The sequence below is a fragment of the Citrus sinensis genome, chromosome 2 (assembly GCF_022201045.2).
Source record: "Citrus sinensis cultivar Valencia sweet orange chromosome 2, DVS_A1.0, whole genome shotgun sequence".
NCBI lineage: Eukaryota > Viridiplantae > Streptophyta > Magnoliopsida > Sapindales > Rutaceae > Citrus > Citrus sinensis.
In genome coordinates this window covers 4,574,380-4,597,410 of record NC_068557.1, presented here as the reverse complement: position 1 = coordinate 4,597,410, position 23,031 = coordinate 4,574,380, and the positions used below count along the sequence as shown (strand labels likewise).

Genomic DNA, 23,031 nt, shown 5'->3' with positions numbered 1-23,031 from the left:
AATAATACTCTTGTACAAATTGAATTGACAGACACGCAGCTTATAAGAAGATATAAAAGAATTTATCATCTGATGACCAACATAATATTTTTCTGTAACTTAGGAAAATCCTCTTCTATTTTTTATTAACTACTTTTTAGTCTTTACTTTTCTACCAATTTTTTCATGCCATCCGAGCTGATAGTTTAATTTTTTTTTTTTTTTTTTTTACTCAAACTTTTATAAGTGTTCGGTGTTGATACAACTATTTGTGTTGTTTCATTGTTAAATTCAACTATAATGGGCATATCCTTTTTTTTTTTTTCCAATACTTATATTACAATCAACTAATTACAATTAAAATATTATTAACATTACATTAAATTACTGCTGATATTTACAATTAAACAATTACCAAAATTAATTTATATTAAATCTTAAAAAACCCTGCCCCCAAGATTTTCCTGTCAATAGTATTTGAGCACGGGTCCGAACACTGGCAACTATAGTAGCATATCTAGTTGTAAGTACGGCTTACCATTTTCATCAGCCAATCAGGCATTAGAAACTCAAACAAACTGTATGTCTTCTGTTCTCTTATAGCCTTCAAAAAACACCTGTACAATAAATTGATTTTTTTTTTAAATATTAATTACTTAAGCTAGCAAAATATCACAACCTTCAGTGTAATTTTGCTAAAATGGGTGCAAGGATTGAGGAGTGGGAATTTATTATGCAACTTTCTAATAAGTTAAATTTACAAAGGTAGATTCTGTAACTTCAACAACTCTCTTTACAATCATTTCACTTGATAATATAATTACAGCCTTGACCTAATTACCCCAACAAATGGTTTTAACTAATTTTATTTCCTTTTATTTCTGCTTAAATATAACTTAAAAAGAACCTCCAACCAAATGCCCCACCCTTTTTTTTTTTTTTAATTTCTTTTCACTGAACAAAAATGCCGATAATTCGAACTCATACCTAAAATGCTTCAGTGTTTCCGCACCATATCTTGATGAACAATGCGCAATTATTCTTCCTTTCCAATTTCCAGATTTATTTAAGAGCCAAGACTTAAGCTTGTGATTTCAACTGATCATTGCTACTCTTAGCTTCTCGGTTGACCAATTCATCGTACTTAATCTTAGCATCTTGGATGGCCTTTTTGAGATCTGCATACATCTGTACAGAATTCTCCGAAAAGTTGTTCAGCTGGCCAAGAAATCCCACCAAGCTTGACCGGAAACGGTCAAAGCCCGAAATCCAGTCCTCCGAAGCATCATCTGCCAACAAATTAACTGCTGTTTCACTACCACTCTTCCCTTGATTCTTCTCTTGGCGAGGTAAAAAGTGACTTGTTTCTGAAGCTAAACTCTTGATAGAATCAGTGAGTTCTTTGGAAGGCAACCAATCAAGCAAGTCCAACCAGACACTGCAGGTGGCATATATTGGAGGTCCAAAATTTCTCAATGGTGGTGGGGGTGGCGCCCACCTCTTCCTTCTAGAAGACTTCTGAGGAAGAGAGACACACTTAACCAGCCAATTGTTTATGGCCTGCAGATAGAATTTCTGAGCACTGATCCACTTTGTAAAACTTGAAGAGAGAGAGCTTAATTCATTTTCTAGATGGATGGTAATCTGCCGATGTGAATCTGACTTTATGGAGATTTTGCTGTGGGCGTTGTTGTATGCTACCGAGATGACCTGAAATTGAAGCTTGTGGCATTCAAACATCACTTCCCACATCCGACTTAACCTGGCATCAATACAAGGATAAAAACCACAGCAAGTTAGCTGGACAATGTAAGGTAATATGACCTCAATGAATTTAATGTAAAATAATTAGGAAAAAAAGAAAAAAACACACAGAGAGAGAGAGAGAGAGAGGAAGAATGGAGAAAACAAAAGGACGCAATCCTGTTTAAGTAAAGCTGATAATAATTATTGTAACAGAACAAAATTGAGAAATGAGAGTGACACAAACTGAATCTAAGAAAATATGGAAATTGCAAGTAAACAAAATCCCTCTAGGAACTTTTAAATACTGCTGCAAGGAGCTTGCAGCAGTACTTAAATGCAAATGCAGGCAGGCTTTCACTCACCTAGTTCATAAGTCTAGCCCATAATCACAAACTCATTAATTCCAGAATGCAAATGAAAAGTTTGTTTTTTTTCAGATTGCAATAAATCAACTTTAATGGTAACTATACAGGTAGGACCTCCTGGTCAAATAAAAAGATAATAATTAGCCACCCTGCAGGATGGTGTTTCCCTACTCTTCAAGTTAAGAGTGAAGAGATGAATCCAGTAGAAATTCAAATCCTGAAAACAGAAGAGGGGATGGAGCGGAAATGTGAAAGAAACGAAGTCATGCAACTAATGCTTCCACTCTTCAAACTCCGTTTGTAACTTCAACGACTATTAAACCAAACCAAAAGACTTGAAAACCATATGATTTATTAATCAATGTCAAACAACATTAATGAAGTAATAAAGAATAGAATATCCAAAAGATAGAAGCTAGTCTGAAACTTAGAAGTTCAAGGACCAAAAAATAATAATCGTCAACATTATTGAACAAAAAATGCATCCTTAGTTTGAAGAAAAAACCACTGTAAGTACAAGAAAGAATATCCAACACCAAGTTTTTGCTACTTTGAAAATTAATGACATGCTTCCTTACGTTAAGACAATCCTAGCTCAATAAAGCAAGAATTAAATATGGAGATGCGAGGACAAGGAACAAAAATATTTATCAATAAAAGTAAATGAATTATTTGCAAAATCTGACATCTAAACATGTCCGTATAAATGATGAAAAAGTAACAATTTTCTATTGAAGCAAAGTTATGAAAGGAGGTTAGTCTAGACATCACAAATTCTAATACTGTTAGACAAAGAAATTATCACGCATACCTTGTCTATATTATTTATTACATGTTGCAGTCTTTTATGTTGTTCTATGAGTTTGAAGAATATTTTTTTGGATATCCAGAAACAAAAAGGAAAAAAGACATAAAAAAGTATGGGGATGTGTTTGTGAATATGTGATGGAATTACTAGTCTTTTAAAGCATAACCCATAATCCTTTTAACAATAATGAATCCTCTGGCTGTCCATGTCCGCAAACCATAAAATAAAACTTGCTTACATGAGATGGAATCAATAACAACGATTGGAACCTAACTGTATGTATATATATGTATATACATGTACGTGTGTGTGTGTGTGTGTGTGTTTTCTTCACTAGTAATTTGCGAAGCAAAGAACTAAAAGTCCAATCCGTTCCCTTCATAAACAAGTAAAACTTTTAGCACATGTCATAACAAGTTGCAGGCTTAAAAATGTACAATGTTTCTTGGGACAAGTGAGTCCCACAAGAAGCACGTACGTCTGACATCAAATAATAATAAGTAGCCATGATAATTGTTTCAGATGAAATATATGCAATGGTTAAATCAGGTACTAACAAACAATAATAAATAATAAAGGAGATAGTAAAAATGCATACCCTTCAATTAAGTCCTCAAGCTGTGGCTGTAGCTCTTTGTCCCTTAATTCTTCAATCCTCTTTGATATTGAATCAATTCTGTGAATTGCAACTTTGATTCTGGAGTGTAAATCCTTGACTACAGCACGGGTTTTATCAATTTTGTGGGAACTTACTCCTTTTGATTCCAACTGTCTTAAAATTCTACATTTTGAGTCATACTCTCTTCTGATCATCTCACTAGCCTGGATTCAAGATGACTTGGTAAAGTAATATATTTATGACAAGGAAAACACCCTTAACTTCTCAAGCTTTCAAGCAAAACAACTTGAGAAGAAAGGCTCATGCCATTTTGAAATAGAATGTATAGAAAATTTTAAGATTTGAAAAAGAACGATTAAGATTTATGGATTGATGCTTTAGATTGATTTCACTAAACCCGGTTCAACTAAATAAGAAACTATTTATCTAAAAAATAAAAAAGAAAAAGAAAAAACTGTCCATCCTAGTCAAAAGACAAGTTACAAATAAACTAAGTACATAAAACATATGAAACATCTGCATTTTCATTTCATAAAGACTCAAACAGCATCTTGATTTACTAAGAGCGTGGTGTTAATATTATTATTTTTCTGTTCCCCCTCTAAATGGCATATACCATAATTATGATTGAACTCCAGTAAATTAAACAAAAGGCAAAGCAAGAAAGACAACTTCAAATATTTAGACGAAAATTTTTTATTTCATATGAGATATCACTCCATGGCATCATGCCGTCATCCAAACTGATTTTTTCCCATTATTTTCTCTCCACTACAGGTGGGATGTTGCAGGAGAGTTGATCAATATTGAAAACTAAATTAAGATTTTGAATTTGAAAGCATAATATCACTGCTCAAAAGAATGTTAAGAGAATTCCGGCATCAGTTTTTCCAAGTCTTAACATAATTAAGTCGACAACTACATTAACAGCAATATATCATGAATTCTAAACCTAATTGCTCTCCAAATATGGATGAGATTCTTCCCTATGCTTTTGTTCATTCCATATTAGTTTGTAATAGATCATCATCTAATGAACCACTAAGAAAATAGTGTGAATATAAGAAGTTCCAGAATCAAAACTATAACCACAATAAGAAATTTGGTACCTTTACTTCATCATAAAGTTTCCTCTCCCACGCATATAGCCTATCCAAAGTTGAGGCATGACTGCTTGAGATCATGTGAATACTATCAAAAATATCACCGGTAAGGTCCTCAACATCATCCTTTGAGTTCGCGCCCAAAGGATTCCTGGATGAAGATGATCGAGATGATGTAGTCCTATGCCAAGTTAAGTACTTTACATCTGTTTGAACAGGCTCTGAGCAAACATATAAAAGACATGTTTAGCGACCAAGAAAGAACGATCGGCCACAATTTGATTAAAAATATTCCATAAAAGTGGTTGCAGAAGACAGAGGCTTTATCAGATTATTAAACATTTAGCAAGTAATAAATGCAAATCTATGATTGGAAATCCAACAATTCATTGTCCAGACAGTTTTTAATTGTCAATACCATGTCAAGATAAGGGCATTACTATTATACAACCCTAATAACTTACATAATTTCATACTGATAATTGTCGAGTTGATGAAATGTGACAATAGCTTAAATCATCTTATGGCATTCATTTATAATTATGAACATATAAAAAATCATTGAGTTTCAGCATAAAAGTTTGAGTTACGTCACAAACAGATCAACCAAACACAAAGAATAAAATAGATTGATTGCAAATCGATTTCCAGAGATGATAGATCAACTCAAACAAAGCTAGTGTATGGTGTAAAGAGCTGTTTTCAACCGAAACACCAAGAAAAATTTAAAATTGGTACACTCATGCAATCAGGTGCATGAATCATGGATTTTAGGAATAAATTTGATAAAAGATGGTTGTTTGGAAGGACCACTTTCCAAATTATAAACTAACAATGGTAGAAAAACCTCTCTTACTTTCCTTTCGATATACCTATTTAAGTATATCTACTACAACTAACAAGATAACTCTACAAGATAACTACAACAAATTGACGCTATTGTAACCAGAGGCTACCCAAGTCTTTAGAAGAAGAACCCAATTCTGTACAAACTTTAGACAGTAATGGGAACTGAAAATGGCCAAGTAAGAAAGTGGGACATCTCAGCTCGATGTTGCAATGTGGAATGGAAGTGGCATAGCTGCCATGCATGGGAACTGCTAGACTGTTTACAAAGACACATAAACAAATAGTTTTATTGTTAGGTTCAATTTGTGCTCGTAAATCATGTCAAAATTGTCAGCCCAAACTGCAGAAGATTTTATGTTTATCTTTTGGAGTATTAAAAGCAAAAATGCTAAGGGATTCTTAGTATTGTTTCTCAAAGTTTGTTTTCTGTTTTCCAGAAACAACAGTGATAAGAATGGTTTCAAAACAAACTTTTTAAAAATGATAAGTTGTTTCTCACCTTTCTAAATAGAAGTTGAAAATGTCTTCAATAGTTTCTAGAATGTACTGTTGTTCGGTAACATATGCTATGATAAAAGCTTTAAATTTTTAAAGTAAACAAATTTATTATTGTGTTGGAGCACTAAGACTTTGAACTTTGAAGGGGTCTAGTTACACTATCTATCTGGCTATGACAGTCTTTCTTATACATTTCTGACATGCCAGTTCACCAGTTTTTAATTCTGTAATGCAACTATAGAATGTGCATCAATTGATGACAACCAATTCAACTTCTTGTGGTATTGGAGTATTAATACTTTCCTAAATAATTCAAAAATATTAAAAGCATAGTGCTCTGTTAGATGGTCTACAAGTTTTGTCTAGTAAAATTGCAACAATTTTCAAAGCATTTTTCCCTAAATTCCACACAATCATTTTCCAATGGGATTAAGGGTATATTTCTAGCAAAATTTTTAAGACTTTTTGGTAGATAGTTACATTTTTTTTTTCTGGCCAGGGGTTTCTAGGTAATATATGAAAAATAATACTAGAAATTAAAACCACAAACTAATGAAGCATGTTACATGATTGTCACACGCCTCATGTTATTCATTTTCTTTTGATTCCCTTGAAACTGTGGGACAGGGAGCAATGATATAACATTCCCACATTAGCTTTTACAAGTGTTTTTATTCATATGTGAATTCAAATTTTAACAATACTTCTAACAAGAATGTCTCAAGGAAAATTAGGATAGACAGGTAAGATGGACTAGCAACACTTCAAAAGTATAAAGAACAAGAATGGCAAAAAAACACTGCCTTATGCACCCCCTGGCTAAAGAGATCTGTGAATCATACCAAAACAGTAAGGCGTGACAATGAAAGAAATCTCAAAATGATTATGAAAAAGACGCAGCATGGGCTTCTACAGGGAAAAAACAACAACAAAGATTTAAGAAACAAATCACTTGCATTTTAACTAAAATTAGAGAACCGTGTCTTTACATCGATATTTCAATATGTCAAGTCCAATCATGGCCTAATCCCAGGAATATGGTCCAAAACTCAAAATGTACGAACAAAAATCAGAGATACATCACCTTATGGTCACTAAAAATAGTGCCTAATAATAATTCAATTAAAGATCAATCCACCACTATGCTAGATATTATTAAACCTTAAGTCTAACCTGAATATTAAGCATTATACTTGGTGATATTGAAGAATAGAAATCTTTACTGTTTCTTGGTCATTATAGTGTATTTATTGCAACTAAAAAGATAAAGAGGCCTACCTTCTTGAACTTGGGGTGGGTCTTCACCACAAGAAAAACAGGCCTTCAAGATTGTAGATGCCATTGAATCACCTGCAAAAGTGAAATTTGTGTTAGTGAAAATAACTCACAAATTCATAACAAGGGAGTTAATACCTATGGGAAAAAAAAACAAAAATACATATTGTAAAGCCGATTTTATTATTAGCCCTCCATAGAGCACCAAACTATAACAAAAATTCCCACAGAAAAAGCACACAGCATCCCTAGATTCATACAAAACTATAGCTAATAGAAGGGGCAATAAAAACAAGCATCAAAAATATTTTCCCAAACAGTAATTTCAGGGGGAGTCAGTGAGTTCATACTATCTTTCTCCTCGAAAATAGGACGGAAATGCAACTTATTTGCTTCAAGCATTCTTGGGACTTCCTTTCCAGAATCAGAGGCTTTTATGAAGAGAAGTTCAATGTCTTTCATGCTTGAGAAGAAGTCCTTAGAGGCAACCTTGTTTTCAATACAATCTTCTTTCACTGGTGTTTCCTTCTGGTCAGTTGGATGAGCAGCTATAGAGGAAGTTGCTCTGACTGGCGATAAAGGAGGAGAGTTGCTTCTGCCCCCATTCACTAACTCACTTTCAGAAGCAACACTTTCTGCAGAAGGCATGGTAGGTGAAGCACTCGGTGCATTATGATCATGTAGCCTGTTTCGATTTTCAAAAGGTCTAACAAGAGTCTGTGGGGCCGGCTCGTCAAAGTCATCCTCCAAATCCTGAGATTGTTGTTCTTTCTCATGAAAAGAAGCCTTCTCTTCTTCATCTTCTAGCTCTGGAATTCCTTCCTCTTCCCTAAGCCGTCTTAAATCATCAGCACTCTCATACTGTTGGTTCATTCCCCTTCCTTCTTGAAAAGAAAATTGATGGTCAATTGGATGGTCACCAAAGTAATCCCATGGTTGGGTTTCTGGAGGGAGGGGTGAATCCTCAAATTGTGATGATTCAGCTGGTTCAGTGGAACGCGGCGTGGTATTTTGTGGGGTATTTGATGATATTACTGCCTCAATAGCTGGTGAAGGAGGCTTTTCTTCAACTTTTTTGTAAGAAAAGCCCCTAAATTTCATATGATTTGCCTGAAACCTGCTAGAGGTAGGAGGAGACGGAGACGGGGAATGGATTCCAGTCGTTTCCACATGCTGTGAAAAATTAGGAGAAAATGAGAACTGAGAAGGGGACTTTCCTGTTAAAGATAGGGGCTCGGGGGTTGCATTAGTAGAAGTGTACAAAGAAGATTCAATTGGACCTTCAGGTTCAACAAACTTTCTGAGAGCAGTTCCTGTGTTTCTTAGGGACTGAACATACATAACATGAGTGGCTGCTAAGGAGCACCTTCCATCAAGTGCTTGCCTAACAAACTTTTTCCTTTCCCGACATAGCTGCAGGGCCTTATCTTCTTCTAGTTTAGAGCTGGAAACCCCCATTATCCAGTTCTAGATGTTGGAAGGTATCCGTCTGTACGACCAAATAGGACTCTGGCTTTCCCTGTAAATAAATACACGCATTTGAGATAAAACAACGAAATGGAACTTCCAAGAATCTCAAAACTATTAACAAAATGTATGTACAGCGTATAAAATAAGTTTGAGAAGGTCCCAGAACAATACCAAATATTTATATTAGTTAAAACATAGGATCTAAGGATGAAGCTTCCATCTTTTCACTAAATAAGTTAAAGAAAAGCTAAACAAAAGAATGCTGAAAAGAGAAAATCCAGGATCCAAAAGCAAATTTAGAAGAAAACAAAATCAAATTGAAATCACAAAAACCGATAACATACAATAAAACATAAAACTAGGATAAATAATTACAGCCAAAAAATACCTACGGGAACAAAATTCACGACAGGATTAAGTTTTAAGACCCATCTTCTTTTCTAATTCACCAATTAAGAATTCATCATGGCATACACAATTATGCACACAGAGTAGTAGATAAAAATAAAAATAAAATAGAAGAGCTGAATCAAACACAAAGACAAAAACAATAACTGCTAAGAAAACTTGAAGAACAGAGGCATCATAATCAATAAAATAAAATGAAATTACAAAATTTAATTTAAAAAAAAAAAAAAAAACTTACTTCAACCTTATACTAAACTCAATCAGGATTTGTTACTCTATAGAGAGAGAAGTGAATCCTTCACATAAATAACTCTACTCACCAACACAGGAAGTGTTAACCGTTACTTTTTGCCTTTTTCATCTTTTATTTTATTTTATTTTATTTCCAGAAAAGAATAAAAGTACTGATCAGATCAAATTCTGTAAAATGAATCCGATGGAGTCGAGTCGAGTCAGCAACCCGTGGCTGCTGTTCCCATGCAAAAGGCATATTGGAAAAGACAGCACTTTGTGGACTGTGGTCCCCACCTCCTTTGTTTCGACCTTTTTTCTATTTATTTATAATAATAAATAATTTGTCATTTTTTTACTTATTTTATTTATCAATATCGAAAGAACTATTTTCCCCCTTAAAAAGTGAACCTTTTTTTTTTCTTTATGAAAAAAAAATTAAAATCTCTTCGCGACACCTTCGTCTCCTTCGTCACTAAGGCTCCGTTTGCGATTGAAGTTAAAATTCAATAAATTATTTATTTCATAATTTTTGATAAAAATAATATTTAATAAATTTTATAAAAATAATTTATTTTATAATTTTTCTATTTTATCAGCAGTCTTTAAAAATAAGTAAAGAATTACTTTTTATAAGTAGCTTATTCAATAAGCTACTACGATTTTTTAAAATGTCTATTATAACTTTAATATTTTAATAAAAAAATAATTATATCTTATTTATCCATAAATCCTAATATATAAATCATTAGATATTATTTTACCGTTACATTTAGTTACCACCATAATTAAGTACATTCTCTCTAATTTTGATGTGATAAGTTCATCTGCTAATTTCATAACTATGCTTTTAAAGTTTAATCTATATATTTATATTTTTGTTAATTAATTGTTTCAAATTCGTTGGCAATCTATTTTTAATGTAATTTTACATATTTAAAAAAAAATATGTTTAAATAATTTATTAAACATAAAATAAAAAATAATTAAAATGTATGTTTATTTTAGTTATTATATAATACAACAGTACTTTCGTAATAAAATTTACCAAACGCATGTATTATACTTTTTTAATTTATAACAATCGCAACAACACAGTTTATTAAATATTAAATTATATTTTTAATTAATAATTTATTTCATCTGTACAGGACAAATAACTTATTTTATTCGTATCTGCAACGCCAAACTGGCCCTAAGTAAAGACAAGCTGCTGCTAAAAGCGAGAGTTATAAACGCAACTTTCACACAAAAATTCTCTCGCAGAATTATAAATAAAAAGAAATAAAATTATAATAATATTTTTTAATGGTGGTATGACTCGATTGGCTCTTATTAAAGTTTTGGGCACAAGTTACAGAACCCCGGTGGTCAGTCACTGTATATTTTAATTAAAATCTTTAATTTTAATTTTTTATTTTCTCCAACCGTAGATCTGATTTTAACACGTGTCCCGTACCGCCGAGTGCCGTCAGTCTAGCTTTCTTCCACGTATTTAAAAAAAAAAACTAGTTAATTTTTTGGCTTTGAAGTTTAGTGCATGAATAAATTTAACAAATAAGTTATTTTCGCAATAACACAAAATCATTTAGGAGCAAATACAGAATTACAATTACCATGCAGTAGGCTTTATCACTGATAAATAGAAAAGGGAAATTTATAGTGCGTTTGGGATTGAAGTTGTGCAGTTATAACTTAAAAATTATAGTACTAAAGTGTTTAATAAACACTAACTGCTGTAACTTATAAGGTATATTAATATAATTTTTTACTTGTATAATAAAAAATTTATTATATCTTTAATAATTTTATCATAATTATTATTTAAAATTTATATTTATTATATATTATTAATTTTTATTTAATAATTACAATTTTTTTTTTACAGTACTTCAATCTTAAACGAAACTTAATGTATTTAGAAGGAAAATTAAATAAATAAAGTAGAAATTACCTAACAGAAGAGAAATTTCAAGAAAACATAACATGGTATATTGGTGGGGATAAATATTAAAATTTAACAAGCTGGAAAATGCAAATGGACAAAACAAGTGCAGAAATCAAATCATATCAACCTTATTAATTATTTAATTGCAAGAAAATAGCTGGCATTTACTAGATGTTTCAAAAAAGTACATCATCATGAAACTGTTGCCATGAAATGCACAACCTTTGGTCCTTCTTTTTCCTTAATTAACATTTTCTTTCTTTTATCTCCTTTTTTTTTTTAATTTTTTTGGTTTAAAGAGATTAACTCTTTGTGTGGTGAGATTAAAAGTGGGTCCAAAAGAAGCATTTGGGTGGGTTTTGTTTGGTTAATGAAATTAATTAAAGCAGCGACGAATAAAGAATAAAAATATAGAGTTAGCAACTTTCAAGCAAACCTTTAGACGTCTGTTGCGACTTTACAATCAACTTGACATATAAAATATGTCAAAAATGACTCATGGAATTTGGCTTCTAGTCGAGTATTTTAGGGAAACTCGTACAGAAACCATACCATCTGCTTCCGTAGGTCATTTTTTAATAATAAAAATAACAGTAATTAATTATTAGTTACAAGCTTCGTTGGTACAATTTCTTGAAAGATCAACAAGAATGAGTAAGCATACGGGTCAATTTCCCAGTTGTAAGTCCTCAAACAAACAATGGAGAGGAGAGCATACATCAGGATAAATTTTAATTTACTCCCACCTAAAATGATACTTTTTTTTCCTAATAAAAGACTTAAAAAATTAGAGGTGTTTGTTGAATTTCTTTTTCTTTTTAAATGAAAAATGTGAGTAAACTGAACTTTCAAAAAAAAAAAAAAATTAAAGATTGTCATTGGGATAAACCAAAATTTACACTATTAGTGTTGAGAACTTGTACATGTGGCCTTGCAAGAAAAGTAAATTAAGACTTTTTTACAGACCAAGCTTTATTTTTCAGCAAAGCTGCCAAAAGAACCCTGGTTGAACAAAACTTTACAAGCATGTGCTCTGATCAGACTGTAGCTTCTTTCTTCTGGTATCAGTATCACCTTAAAATAAAATTTTATAAGAATCTTTGAACAATAATATAATGACTGTTAGGATTCTGTCCAGACTGCCAATAATTAATAATTTGTGATGACTTTTTAAAAGAACTTTCAATGTTCTTACTCAAATTATTATTATTAAACATTTCATAACCATTAAGGTAATAATTGCAAATTAATTAGTTTTTAATTTTAAAAAAATTATCTAAAAACTATAATAATTCAGTTTCAGCGTTTAGTAATCAATACGTCACCATTGTCTTGCCTATCTATTAAACAAAACTATCCCATATTCCAATTCCAGCGGTCTATAGAGCACCTGAAAGTCGGCAATTCTTGAGGAATTGCAGTAATATTATGTTGACTAGTAGTACCACGGTGTTTGTCCTCAAAACATAACACACAATTTACATTGAAGCTAGCAAAATACACAACCATTTCCATCTTATACTCCTAAAATGAGCACAGAAACAATATTTAACTTTGGCTGGCAGGACGGGAAGAACGCCGAGTTATTCTTCTAAAATCAGAATTGGGCACAGAAGATTGAGAGGAACCACATCCAACAGCATCTTTCGCATGAGTTTCATTGGTTTTAGTTCTCTTTCTCTTGGGTCCTTGAGCTGGCTGGCTCTGAATTGTAGCATTTGGCACCTCCTCTTCGTCTAAGATTTCCGCCTTTGGTACTTGATTCGGCCACCTCAAGCCACAGCGTGGACAAAGTATTTCACCCTAAAAATTATCAAGTTAGCAGACTTATCTATGAGAAATATGTTCATTATATATACATGACAAAAGGGAATGCAACAAGATCGATACACTTCTTCGCGAAAACTTATTCTTCAGGCAGTAGTGATGAATTCGAACTGCACATCCTTCATTTTGGCACAATTCTCCCTGTCAAAAACGGTTACAACTCAACATCAGTGGCAGTTGGAATTTTAAAACCTGGAGGTTTTTGATAAATGTTCAGAACTAAGCATTTGAGTTTCTTTAAAATATGTGTTTGCGTACATATATATAAGAACTAAGAACTACTTTTTAAATTTTTTAAGTATACATGTCTGTAGAATTTTTAACCTCCAATTAACAGACCTGTCTAGAAGCTATATTTGTCCAAAACTTCAAATAATCATTACTTTCAAACTTAGTTGTGGGTTTTCATAAAGAACTGAGACATATGAACTACAACTTCCAATTATATCACTATTCAGATAATGCAAATTTGCAATAAGGGATTATTATACCACACACAATAATTAAGAGAAAACGTGAAAGAAAAACATAAATAATACGAATTGCACCAACCCAACAGATTATGCAAGTCCAATGGAGTGGCAGGGAAACGATTTGAGTAATACCTTCACTACAGCTTCATTGCACACTTCACAAAAAGGAACATCCAAATTGCGGAACCAACCCCGCAGATCAAGGCAAGATCGAACACCAAGTCCAATTTTTCCATCTGGGGTGCGACAAAGCCACTGGTCCTGCACAAATTCATCCAGAGTTTTTTCCTTCTGCGACATTGTAAAATTTCTGAATGCAGCAGGAAGTGGACCATCCACTAACTGTGATCCCTGAGTCGACAAAACCTGAAAATAAACCAAGAGAATTGTCAAGTACTTTTTCCAAACAGAAAATACCATTACTTTCAAAAACTGAAAATACAAGTAAAAAAAATAGACAAGCAGTCAACTAGAAGCTCATTATAATACAGAAACCAATAGCAAATAACGGAGAATAAAAATAAACAAACAAGCAGCATCATGATCCGAACTCAATGGAAGTAGAAGGAGAACTCCTCTAAATTCATAAGAATTGGAAGCCCCAAATAACATCCAAACTCAAACTCCACCTCATAAAAGCTGTTTCTTACTTCAAACGTCCACAGCACGTGCATTTCATTCCTCACCTTTTTTAGAAAATTGTTTTTCTCATTTTTTTATAGTTGGTACAGGTAGCTGCCTACTATAGAGTATGAGGACATTATTTGGCAACACCACCAACAAGAAGCTTTTGTTTGACCTATTTTTGTCTGCTGAGATCTCCAAGTCTTAAAGCCCAAGGCTTTTACTATTACAATGTAATTTGTCAATTCAGTAAGTAATTGCAAATCAAAATAATGCTTTCACACAATGAAGTATGCTGCTTTGGAACATTAACCTAGAAATTATAAACTGTGTCTCTATTTTGTTAGATATTTCTGATTTGAGACAGTGCTGTATATTTTTGTCATTTCAAATAATATTACTGCATACATTTTTATTATTTTTACTTTAGAAAATGCAGCTAGATGCGTTCTAAGATCTTAAATTTTATTTTCAGAAAACACAGCCAGATGCGTTTTCAGCTCTTAAAAACACCAGATTCAAACTCTCATTTTTGCTTTCCATATTAGCACTTCAAAAACAAGTTTGAAGCATGATATGTGACGACAACTTTCATCATACCGGAAATGAGTACTATCACTTTGGTGTGCTACACGACATGCATATATACAAAAAAGTTTATATTTAGAAATAAATTTATAACACATATACTCCTAAATCATATGCAACACACTGGATTAAATTTTCTAATGAACAAGATGTGCCAATGGAAGAAAGTCACAATACCAGATTCTCCAATCTTATATTGAGTGCGTCAATGTTGGATATGCTACCCTGAGCCATCACATCTTGGGCAATTGCTTCTAACTGATATCAACATCAGATGCATATAACTTATTTTTTTTGATAAAACAGAGAAAGCTTAATAGGTATTAGCAGAAAAAATACAGGAAATTGTGTAAAAGATATCCAAAATAAAGCATACATGTAAAGATCTATGCAGCTCAAAAGAGTAAAATAAATCAATTAAAAAGCTTTCAGGACATATTAAAAGACTCCTGAGGTACTAACAAAAAATCAAGTCACCAAGTACCTCCTAATAGGATTGAATAAAGTTAAAAGAAGCATCTCAGAATTCAAAGTAAACAAGAGATTATAGTGAAGCCCGAACTTGGCTTTATCTCATAACAATTGATATCCAATAAATAAAGTTCTTATAGTTGGAAGGACGAGGAAACACATAACATCACAAAGTTTTCTAAATCTCAATACATCTGAGAATGCTTATACATATATATATATATATATAGAGAGAGAGAGAGAGAGAGAGAGAGAGTAATTTTCCAATAAGGGATAAACTAAAAGACAAGAAAAACACACACTCCAATGCAGTATATTTTGTCCTATAGTGTATTGGAACTTGTGTTTTTTTGTCTTTTATCTTGGTCTTTACCATATTAGAGTAAGGAATCCCTTAATAGGAAAGGACTATACCGACAAAGTGATCTACATCCCAACCAATATTAACTACCATAGACAAAGGCTCCACATTGACATACTTAGTCTAAAGATCAGAACTAGGGCAAAACCAAAGTACAACAAACAAGCAAAGGATTTAAGGACATAAAACAGCATGCTTTTATGGTATGACATAGTGAGTTGTGCCCTATACAATATTAAAGCAGATATCACACCAAGTTGCAACTTTCATCAAACTTTGGATGAACGAGTGATTGAGATTTTGCATAAAGGCATTTCATAACTCTTGAAAACTTAATTAGATGCATCCTTGCTCCTAAAGCAACTTTTCAAGCTAAGAATGAACTCAAAATAGACCTTTTTCCAGAATATAGGAGGGATAAACTGAGTATAACCTTGGGTTCTGAATAAGAAGTCATGGGTTGAAATTTCCTTAGGGACAGCTCCTTGGATATACGTCCAGAAAGTTTCTTGCGACGCATGATTAGTCGTTTTTATTCCTTCACAATATTAAGATTTAATACAAAGAAATAACTTCTGGGTAATTACGAGTACACATTTGATAAGAAAAACACATTTTAGTCCGCTCTTCCAAAATTTCAAGCTGTGCACCTCCCCACAACACTAATCTAATCATTCCAGGTAAATTTAATATTTTGGCAACGAGCAGATTATGATATCATTGTTTATTCCACCATCAAGAAGACAACAGGATATCAAGCACATATGAATGCACCAAGAATGAGTGTATTAGTAGCTTCTAATGCTTGAATGGTTTGAAACGTGAAATCTAATATCTTTAACCAGGAAGTATGATGAAATTCCAGAATGAGTTTATTTGATGATCAACTGATGCAGGACTGACTTCATATCTTACTAGTCATTTGGGTGTCAATTAAATTTTACTTTAGAGTTCCACTGTCACTGTTGCTACTAATTAACTTTTAATATGTTGAAGAGTTAAGTGCAATTCCATAATATGCAGAGTAGCTAAAATTAGCTATATAGTATTTGGAAATGAGCCGCATCTTGGCATGTACCTATAATTTTAGGTACAGTTGACTTGTCAGTCATTGGTTCAATAACAAACAGTTGCAAAGCTAATAATTTGGTTTAATGGGTATAAATTTGAGACAGGACTTACAATTCCTTTAAAGAAGGCAATTTGTTGAACTGTATACTTTGTTCCAAGCTTGGATTGTTCATCAGCAACATTGTTAACGACGCCGTAACAAACTTGGCCAACATATTGGTCTCGGCAGGCTCGCAACTCAAACTGACATGAGGAAAGTTCCTTGTTTATGTTTAGAAGATATTCATTAAACAGCCCTTGATGAGCACCTATATCAAATTACAAATTACATTGATGATTTAGGGAAAAAAAATGAATATATAAATGAATGTTCAATCAATCACATATTAAAAACAAGTGAAAAATTAAAAAGCAAAACCTGGGCTTTTGCTAGTGAGGCCAGAGAAGATGGCGTGGAAGTCTTTCTCCTTGAGAGGGCCACGTGTCATCAACGCTTGAATGAGAGCGTGATGCTTCCAGTTCAATGACGGCATTTTTTGCTTATTTTCAAATCAGGCTTTTGAGAAATACTTGATTGATTTCGTAGACAGAACCCTAAATACTGATTCAGAGATATGGCGGGAAACATTAGGGCTGGCAAGTCGCAATCGCAAAAGCTCCGGACCGGACCGGGTTTTGCCAAGCATAGGCCGAGCCCGGATCTTGTTTATGATAGTTCCATTTATCAGTGCATCACACGTGCTTGTCCCTTTTCTTTTAATTATCATTACTTTACTTTTTTTTTTTCCCTTAAATTTTAATTTAGATTCGTCCTTTAAAAAATAATAATAATTCAGATTCATGAATATTCCTTGCACCGTAAAAAGTATTTTAAACATATTCATTTTTTTAAAAAAAATTATATTAAGAATATTATTAATCTATTCAATGCTAATTTATAAAAATCCTACTATAATAAAATCTACAATTTTTCCCTTTGGGTGCGAGCCGTGAGTATGCTTGGTGGCATGTTATGGGTTCAACCCATAACAACTCCATGTTATACAAGAAAGGGGAAAAGAAAATGCTAATTTCAATTTTATATTTTAACACTGGAAAAATATTACAAATAATTTAAGCTCAGCTAGGTGAATCGCGATCGCAATCATCATTCAAGAAAGGGGAAAAGAAAAAAGAAAAAAAAATCAAATAACAACTCCATGTTGCCCTAAATCTAGGGTCATATCCTTGTTCAATTTCTGATAATATAAAATACAGGAAACTTAGGATGACGAAAAGAACAAAAGCTTCCCCACAAAGTGAAGCACCACTCAATCACATCACCAAGTTACAATATTTTCATGAATTAACTGCCACCAAGAAGATACCAGCTGAGTGAGTTAACAAACCGAAATTTCCAGTTCAACAATGGCGTGAATTATTGGATGATCAATGCTAATAGATAAAAACTTTTTTGCCTAGAGAAGGAAAAGACTTAATGTAATTGAACAGAATTACTCCATATTCTTGCTAATTGAGTTCCTGTGCAGTATCGAATGACAAAAAGATTAGCAAACGAAGCCCAAATCTTTTAATTTAAAGAGTTGCTACCTCCGACTCTTTTTAGGCCTCAGTCTCTTGAAAGCCATGAATGTAACAGCAGCAGAAAGAGAATACCTGGTCGAAAACAAAAAGGAGATATCTTACAACAAGTTCAACAGCAGGTCTCTCAAATTTCCTAGACTTCACTGAGTGGAATTTCTCATATTGATGTAATTTCATATATGAGAGTCATACTGCATATGTAGTTTAATTAGAGATTTAAAAGTCAATAATTTGCATGTATAATCTTCGTATGTAATGCATATTATCTTTACCCCTTCAAGCCAAGTTTCACTTTCTATTTCTAACAATAGCCAATTGGAAGTTCAACTAAATTTAAAAATTTATTTTGTGAGTGTAATTGTTAATTATTAGGGAATTATTCCAATTTAAACCTGAAATTTATTGATGCAGATACATTTGGGATGAGACAAAAACTAAGAAAAACAATGATCATTAACTTATAATGAATCTAGTTTAGAATTACAGACTCTAATGGTGCATGTGAACGATTACATGCAAAATACTTTCTGCAATGCCAAATTAATCACCATCCAAAAGCAAATATTCAGGGCCATAAACAACAACACCTCTGCATTCAGCCATTTCTTCAAGCAAGTGGATGCATAAGTTAATTTGATCATTAGTACCCCGAAGCTTATACAATAAAAAATATTTAATCGTCATCACTGTACTTAAATTTTTTTAATTGACTGGTACTTATAGCAACTCTTCCTCAACAATCTTGTTATCACTTACATGAATACTAAATTGAATCCCAACGTAATCTACCCATACTAATTCACTTTACCTCCTTTCAGTTATTTTTCATGTCCTGACACAACTATAAATGTGAAGGATGAGACAGTCTAGCATTTCGACCTGATCAGAACTCATAAATTTTTCAGATTCCCATACTGACTTAGGACTTCTAAATGTTAACATCCAATCCAAATGCCAAATTGTATCTTGATTCTTAAAGCCTTATCTCTCCAACTCTTCTCTTGTAATCTTTGAGCATGATGTCTCCTGCAGAACTACTTTCAAACCATTTTGAAAGAGAAAATTTCTCATTTGTATTTGACCTTGTCCTACAAGCTAAAGTAGCAGAATATTTATAACTACACAAAATATGTTAACAGATAATCCTTTCAAGGACACATCAAACTTTTCCCGCTGAGACACAAATGAAACAAGATGCAATTAAGATTCAGTGCAAAACTGAAATAGCTTCCCAATCATATTGAGACCTTGATCCTGTTATCAAAGCAGTAGATTTCATGAACTTGATGATAAAATAGTTTTTTATTCACTTCTAGATGTTTTCTTGACAAAAATAGCCATGACATGCTTCTGTTGAGAGACATAGGTAGCGTTTACTTTTTGGATTGAAGTGAGAATCCTGAGGAGTGGGAATCCTAGGATTGGGAATGTGGAGTGGGAGTGAGAATAGATTGTTTACTTACACTGGAATGGAAGCATGGAATTGAGATCAGAATCCAATTTATGTGTTTACTTTGTCTTGAATTGGGAGTAAATAGTTTCAAATTACAATTTTATCCTTATTTAAAGAATTATAGTTTTTAATTACAAAACTAATAAAAAATATATTTAACGAATAAAAATTTATTTTATTATATTTGTAAATTTATAATAATTATTAATATTCTTAATTATGAACATCACATTTTTTTATTAATTTTAATATAAAATGAAAAGTTATTTTATTTAATATAATTATATTAAATTTAAATATAATTATATTAAATTTATTATTATATAAAATAATAATATAATATTATTTAGTACAAAATTAATATTTTCTTAGAATAAACTATTTATTATTATTAATTATTATTATTAAATAAATATAGTACTATTATTTTTAAAATAAATATAATAATATTATATTTATTAATTCTCTATTAATATAATAATATTATTTTTAAATAATTTTAACTTAGAATCAATGCAAATTATTATTTAGTTAAAAATAATAATATTATTCAAATAAATATAATATTATTTATTTTATTTTATTAATTCTAAAACATTAAATTGAATTAAATTATAAAAAAAGGGTAGAAAAGGGAGAGGTGGGAGTGGATTCCCACTCCCACTCCCCGCTCCAAAAATGGGTGGGGCCCACGGAGTGGGATTCCCAATCCCTCCCCAATTTAGTGAAGTAAACACTGGAGTGGGAGGAATCCACACTCCTCACTCCCACTCCAGAAAGTAAACACAGCAATACATAATATCTTGAATCTCATTTAATATGGTATGTCTGTAAGATGCCATCATCAGCAAGGAAAGTTTTCTATACTTGTATTACTCTTGAAATGATATTAATGTCATGCAACCAAAAACACTCTCAAAAGACATTTGCTGATCTAATTTTCCTAATTCTATTAATTTATTAAGCAGGTATCAAATCCTATTAAAACTGCTCATTAATTCACATGATTGTATCAAAACAGTCATACTTGATGCTGTCAAGGAAAAAAAGAAGGATGACCAATCTAAATAATGAATGATTCATCTGAAAAAACTTGGGAACAAGTTCTTTCCTCCAGCAACCATAAGCAAAATAAAAGCAATATCAATCAAAACTGTATCATTTGAAATCATCAAAATGGTAACATGAAAACTATCTCAGGAAGGTAGTGCATGTCCATGTGCAAAAATTAAGATGAGAAAGGTAAGAAGCACACCATGTCAATGTATAATTTAGATGGTCTTGAGGCATGACTGAACTCCGAAGCAGAGTACTGACATCTTTTGGAAGAGGGTAAGGGTTGCTAGGATTGACATTTTCATTGGTGTCCTCAATATAGACAGTGTTTTCAGGGAGCCCACAAGCACAAGCAATTGCAGGAACATCCACATAGAACCATTGACAGGAGCTTGGATCATTTGCTGGTACAAAAATGCTTGGCTTCTCACTCCCACGAACAACACCAACAACTTCTACAGAGGCAATAGAAGGGACATCATCCTGTAGATTTCAAGAAAAGTAAAGATTGCTTGTTTAAGCTGAAATATCCACTAACAAAACATCATGGGATCACAATAAAGAACCTCAACAATATTAGGCTTCTTTAACCAAAACCACCACCAAGAGCTTTGCTGACTTTGTTGGACAGAAGGTGCTAAATTTAAAGGCTGTTCACTATCTCGTGAGACTTCAGAAGACTTGTCTCTCCAACTGCGGGGGACCCACCCTCTGTTGACCAGAACAGGTGACTTCACACTAAAAGGAATATTGATTACATTGTCAGCTGAAAGGAAGAAGAGCAAAGAATATTGATTACAAGGAGAAATGAACATTTCTAAAAGGAGGAAATGTAGAATCATGAAGCCTTTAAAATATTAAAAGTCTGGAATCCTTTTGAATTACAAATAATATTTCACCAGCAACTCCAAGTATATGAACTATAATCAGTATGATTTAAAGAAACAAACGCAAGGATACTAATTCCCAAGTAGACTGATCGTGTAACAGTTATTTTGAGCAGTTATGAGTCAAAAAAACAAAAGGCTCTGACACAACAAACCTTTGAGGGTTGTTGGGGATTGGCATCAGAGGTGTAATTACATAGTAGCCATTTTCCGTGACTCCGGAAATGCTTCTAGAACGTGGACCGACATAGATTGACCTTTGCTCATCAAAAACTCCTTGACATATCACCCTTCTAAACTCCAGAGACTTAAGATCTTCGGTTAAAGGAGACGTAATGTTGAGCCTCAAGGGATCCATTTGCAACCTATTTTGTCTGTATTCCAACATTTTTATCTGCATGTATTAAGAAAAAACACACATAATTAATTTAATTATTGAACTTGACTAAAATAAAATCTCACTACGAGGTAATGGAAGAGAGAGTTAATTAAGTCAAGTTACAAGACCTTGTCCTGCCTTCGAAAAATTTGCCACGTTCCAAGTCCAAAAGAGATGGCTCCAGGTAAAAACAGCAACCATTTTGACCATGTGGAACTGGGGGCGGAGCCTTTTCTAACATTCTCTGCCAATTGAACCAGCTACCGTATTTATTATTGATCATTCATAATTAATCATAAAGAAATAATAACAATAAATAAATAAATAATCTTAATAATGTTAATACCTTGATCCTGCGAAGAAGAAGAAAGCTGCGGTGCCGAGGAAAGTGCAGCAGCTGCAGAACTAGAGTAGAGACGTGGTGGGGCCCTATGGCTAAGCAAAAAGGACGAACCACCACCAAGTTTCGTTAGGGTTTTGGAGATGGAGGCTACTGCCATCTTCTCCTTCACTTTCATTTGATTTCAAAAGACAGGCGCTTTTATTTTTCAGTAAAACTTTCAAGGGAAAATATCATTCGGTCACCCAAACGTTTGCCTTTATTTCACGAAGATGGACCACTTTCAATAAATAGTCACTACTTCTCCTCAGCTCCTCTCATCTGCTTGGTGAATAGTCTACATGTTGCCCTTCTTTCAGATTTAAAATTCTTTGAAAATCTCTCTCTTATGGCCTGTGCAATTTTTTTTTTTTAAATTTAAATATAGCCTAGCAGCGACCTAATTTTCTTTCATCCATGGGAGCAGAATTTAAACTTAAGACAAACAAATTTACCCTGATGGCGTATACAACTAATGTATTTTGTTATTTCTCATGATCTAAATATATCTTTCAGTATATTCCAACTTAATAGTTAAAGTAAGAGAATTTACAGTCATCCAAACTTAATTTTATCCTC

At 32.7% G+C, this 23,031-nt stretch overlaps 3 protein-coding genes across 9 annotated transcripts; all 3 read right to left on the bottom strand.

Annotated features, from left to right (window-relative positions):
* Nucleotides 1-692: 692 nt before the first annotated feature.
* LOC102624562 (protein ALTERED PHOSPHATE STARVATION RESPONSE 1) lies at nucleotides 693-9,605 on the bottom strand. Of its 4 annotated transcripts, none has more exons than XM_006470381.4 (6): nucleotides 9,441-9,605; nucleotides 7,593-8,761; nucleotides 7,246-7,317; nucleotides 4,627-4,841; nucleotides 3,497-3,720; nucleotides 693-1,741 (listed from the first exon to the last, which is right to left on the bottom strand). In XM_006470381.4, exons 2-6 carry the CDS (start codon nucleotides 8,698-8,700, stop codon nucleotides 1,060-1,062), a joined length of 2,301 nt encoding a protein of 766 aa, XP_006470444.2. In that variant the 5' UTR covers nucleotides 8,701-8,761; nucleotides 9,441-9,605; the 3' UTR covers nucleotides 693-1,059. The 4 variants fall into 4 exon arrangements, with proteins under 4 accessions (XP_006470444.2, XP_006470442.2, XP_006470443.2 ...); XM_006470379.4 differs by having other exon boundaries at nucleotides 9,359-9,601; XM_006470380.4 differs by having other exon boundaries at nucleotides 9,365-9,601.
* Nucleotides 9,606-12,703: 3,098 nt separating this feature from the next.
* LOC102625235 (uncharacterized) lies at nucleotides 12,704-17,429 on the bottom strand. Its single transcript, XM_015527673.3, has 6 exons — nucleotides 17,133-17,429; nucleotides 16,826-17,022; nucleotides 14,989-15,069; nucleotides 13,732-13,965; nucleotides 13,190-13,267; nucleotides 12,704-13,102 (listed from the first exon to the last, which is right to left on the bottom strand). Exons 1-6 carry the CDS (start codon nucleotides 17,245-17,247, stop codon nucleotides 12,848-12,850), a joined length of 960 nt encoding a protein of 319 aa, XP_015383159.2. The 5' UTR covers nucleotides 17,248-17,429; the 3' UTR covers nucleotides 12,704-12,847.
* Nucleotides 17,430-17,781: 352 nt separating this feature from the next.
* Nucleotides 17,782-22,807, bottom strand: LOC102625506 (surfeit locus protein 1-like). 4 transcript variants are annotated; one of them, XR_008052414.1, is made up of 7 exons: nucleotides 22,420-22,807; nucleotides 22,202-22,317; nucleotides 21,850-22,088; nucleotides 21,374-21,545; nucleotides 21,007-21,262; nucleotides 18,305-18,370; nucleotides 17,782-18,063 (listed from the first exon to the last, which is right to left on the bottom strand). XR_008052414.1 is itself a non-coding variant. In XM_052435149.1 (7 exons), the coding sequence occupies exons 1-7, from the start codon at nucleotides 22,589-22,591 to the stop codon at nucleotides 18,060-18,062; spliced, it is 1,053 nt and encodes a 350-aa protein (XP_052291109.1). In that variant the 5' UTR covers nucleotides 22,592-22,803; the 3' UTR covers nucleotides 17,782-18,059. The 4 variants fall into 4 exon arrangements, 3 of the variants coding, with proteins under 3 accessions (XP_052291109.1, XP_052291110.1, XP_006470446.2); XM_052435149.1 differs by having other exon boundaries at nucleotides 21,007-21,290; nucleotides 22,420-22,803; XM_052435150.1 differs by having other exon boundaries at nucleotides 17,782-18,370; nucleotides 22,420-22,806.
* Between the last annotated feature and the right edge of the window lie 224 nt (nucleotides 22,808-23,031).

Coding starts and splice junctions, on each gene's coding strand:
- LOC102625235 (XM_015527673.3), bottom strand. CDS start 17,247: ATGCCGTCATTGAACTGGAAGCATCACGCTCTCATTCAAGCGTTGATG. Junction 17,023..17,132: donor CCTCACTAGCAAAAGCCCAG/GTTTTGCTTTTT, acceptor AATTTGATATAG/GTGCTCATCAAGGGCTGTTT. Junction 13,268..13,731: donor GCAATGAAGCTGTAGTGAAG/GTATTACTCAAA, acceptor CGTTTTTGACAG/GGAGAATTGTGCCAAAATGA.
- LOC102625506 (XM_052435149.1), bottom strand. CDS start 22,591: ATGAAAGTGAAGGAGAAGATGGCAGTAGCCTCCATCTCCAAAACCCTA. Junction 22,089..22,201: donor TTTTTCGAAGGCAGGACAAG/GTCTTGTAACTT, acceptor TAATACATGCAG/ATAAAAATGTTGGAATACAG. Junction 18,371..21,006: donor CTAAATTATACATTGACATG/GTGTGCTTCTTA, acceptor GTTTTCGACCAG/GTATTCTCTTTCTGCTGCTG.
- LOC102624562 (XM_006470381.4), bottom strand. CDS start 8,700: ATGGGGGTTTCCAGCTCTAAACTAGAAGAAGATAAGGCCCTGCAGCTA. Junction 7,318..7,592: donor TATTTTCGAGGAGAAAGATA/GTATGAACTCAC, acceptor TCACTTTTGCAG/GTGATTCAATGGCATCTACA. Junction 1,742..3,496: donor CTTGAGGACTTAATTGAAGG/GTATGCATTTTT, acceptor TATTGATGCCAG/GTTAAGTCGGATGTGGGAAG.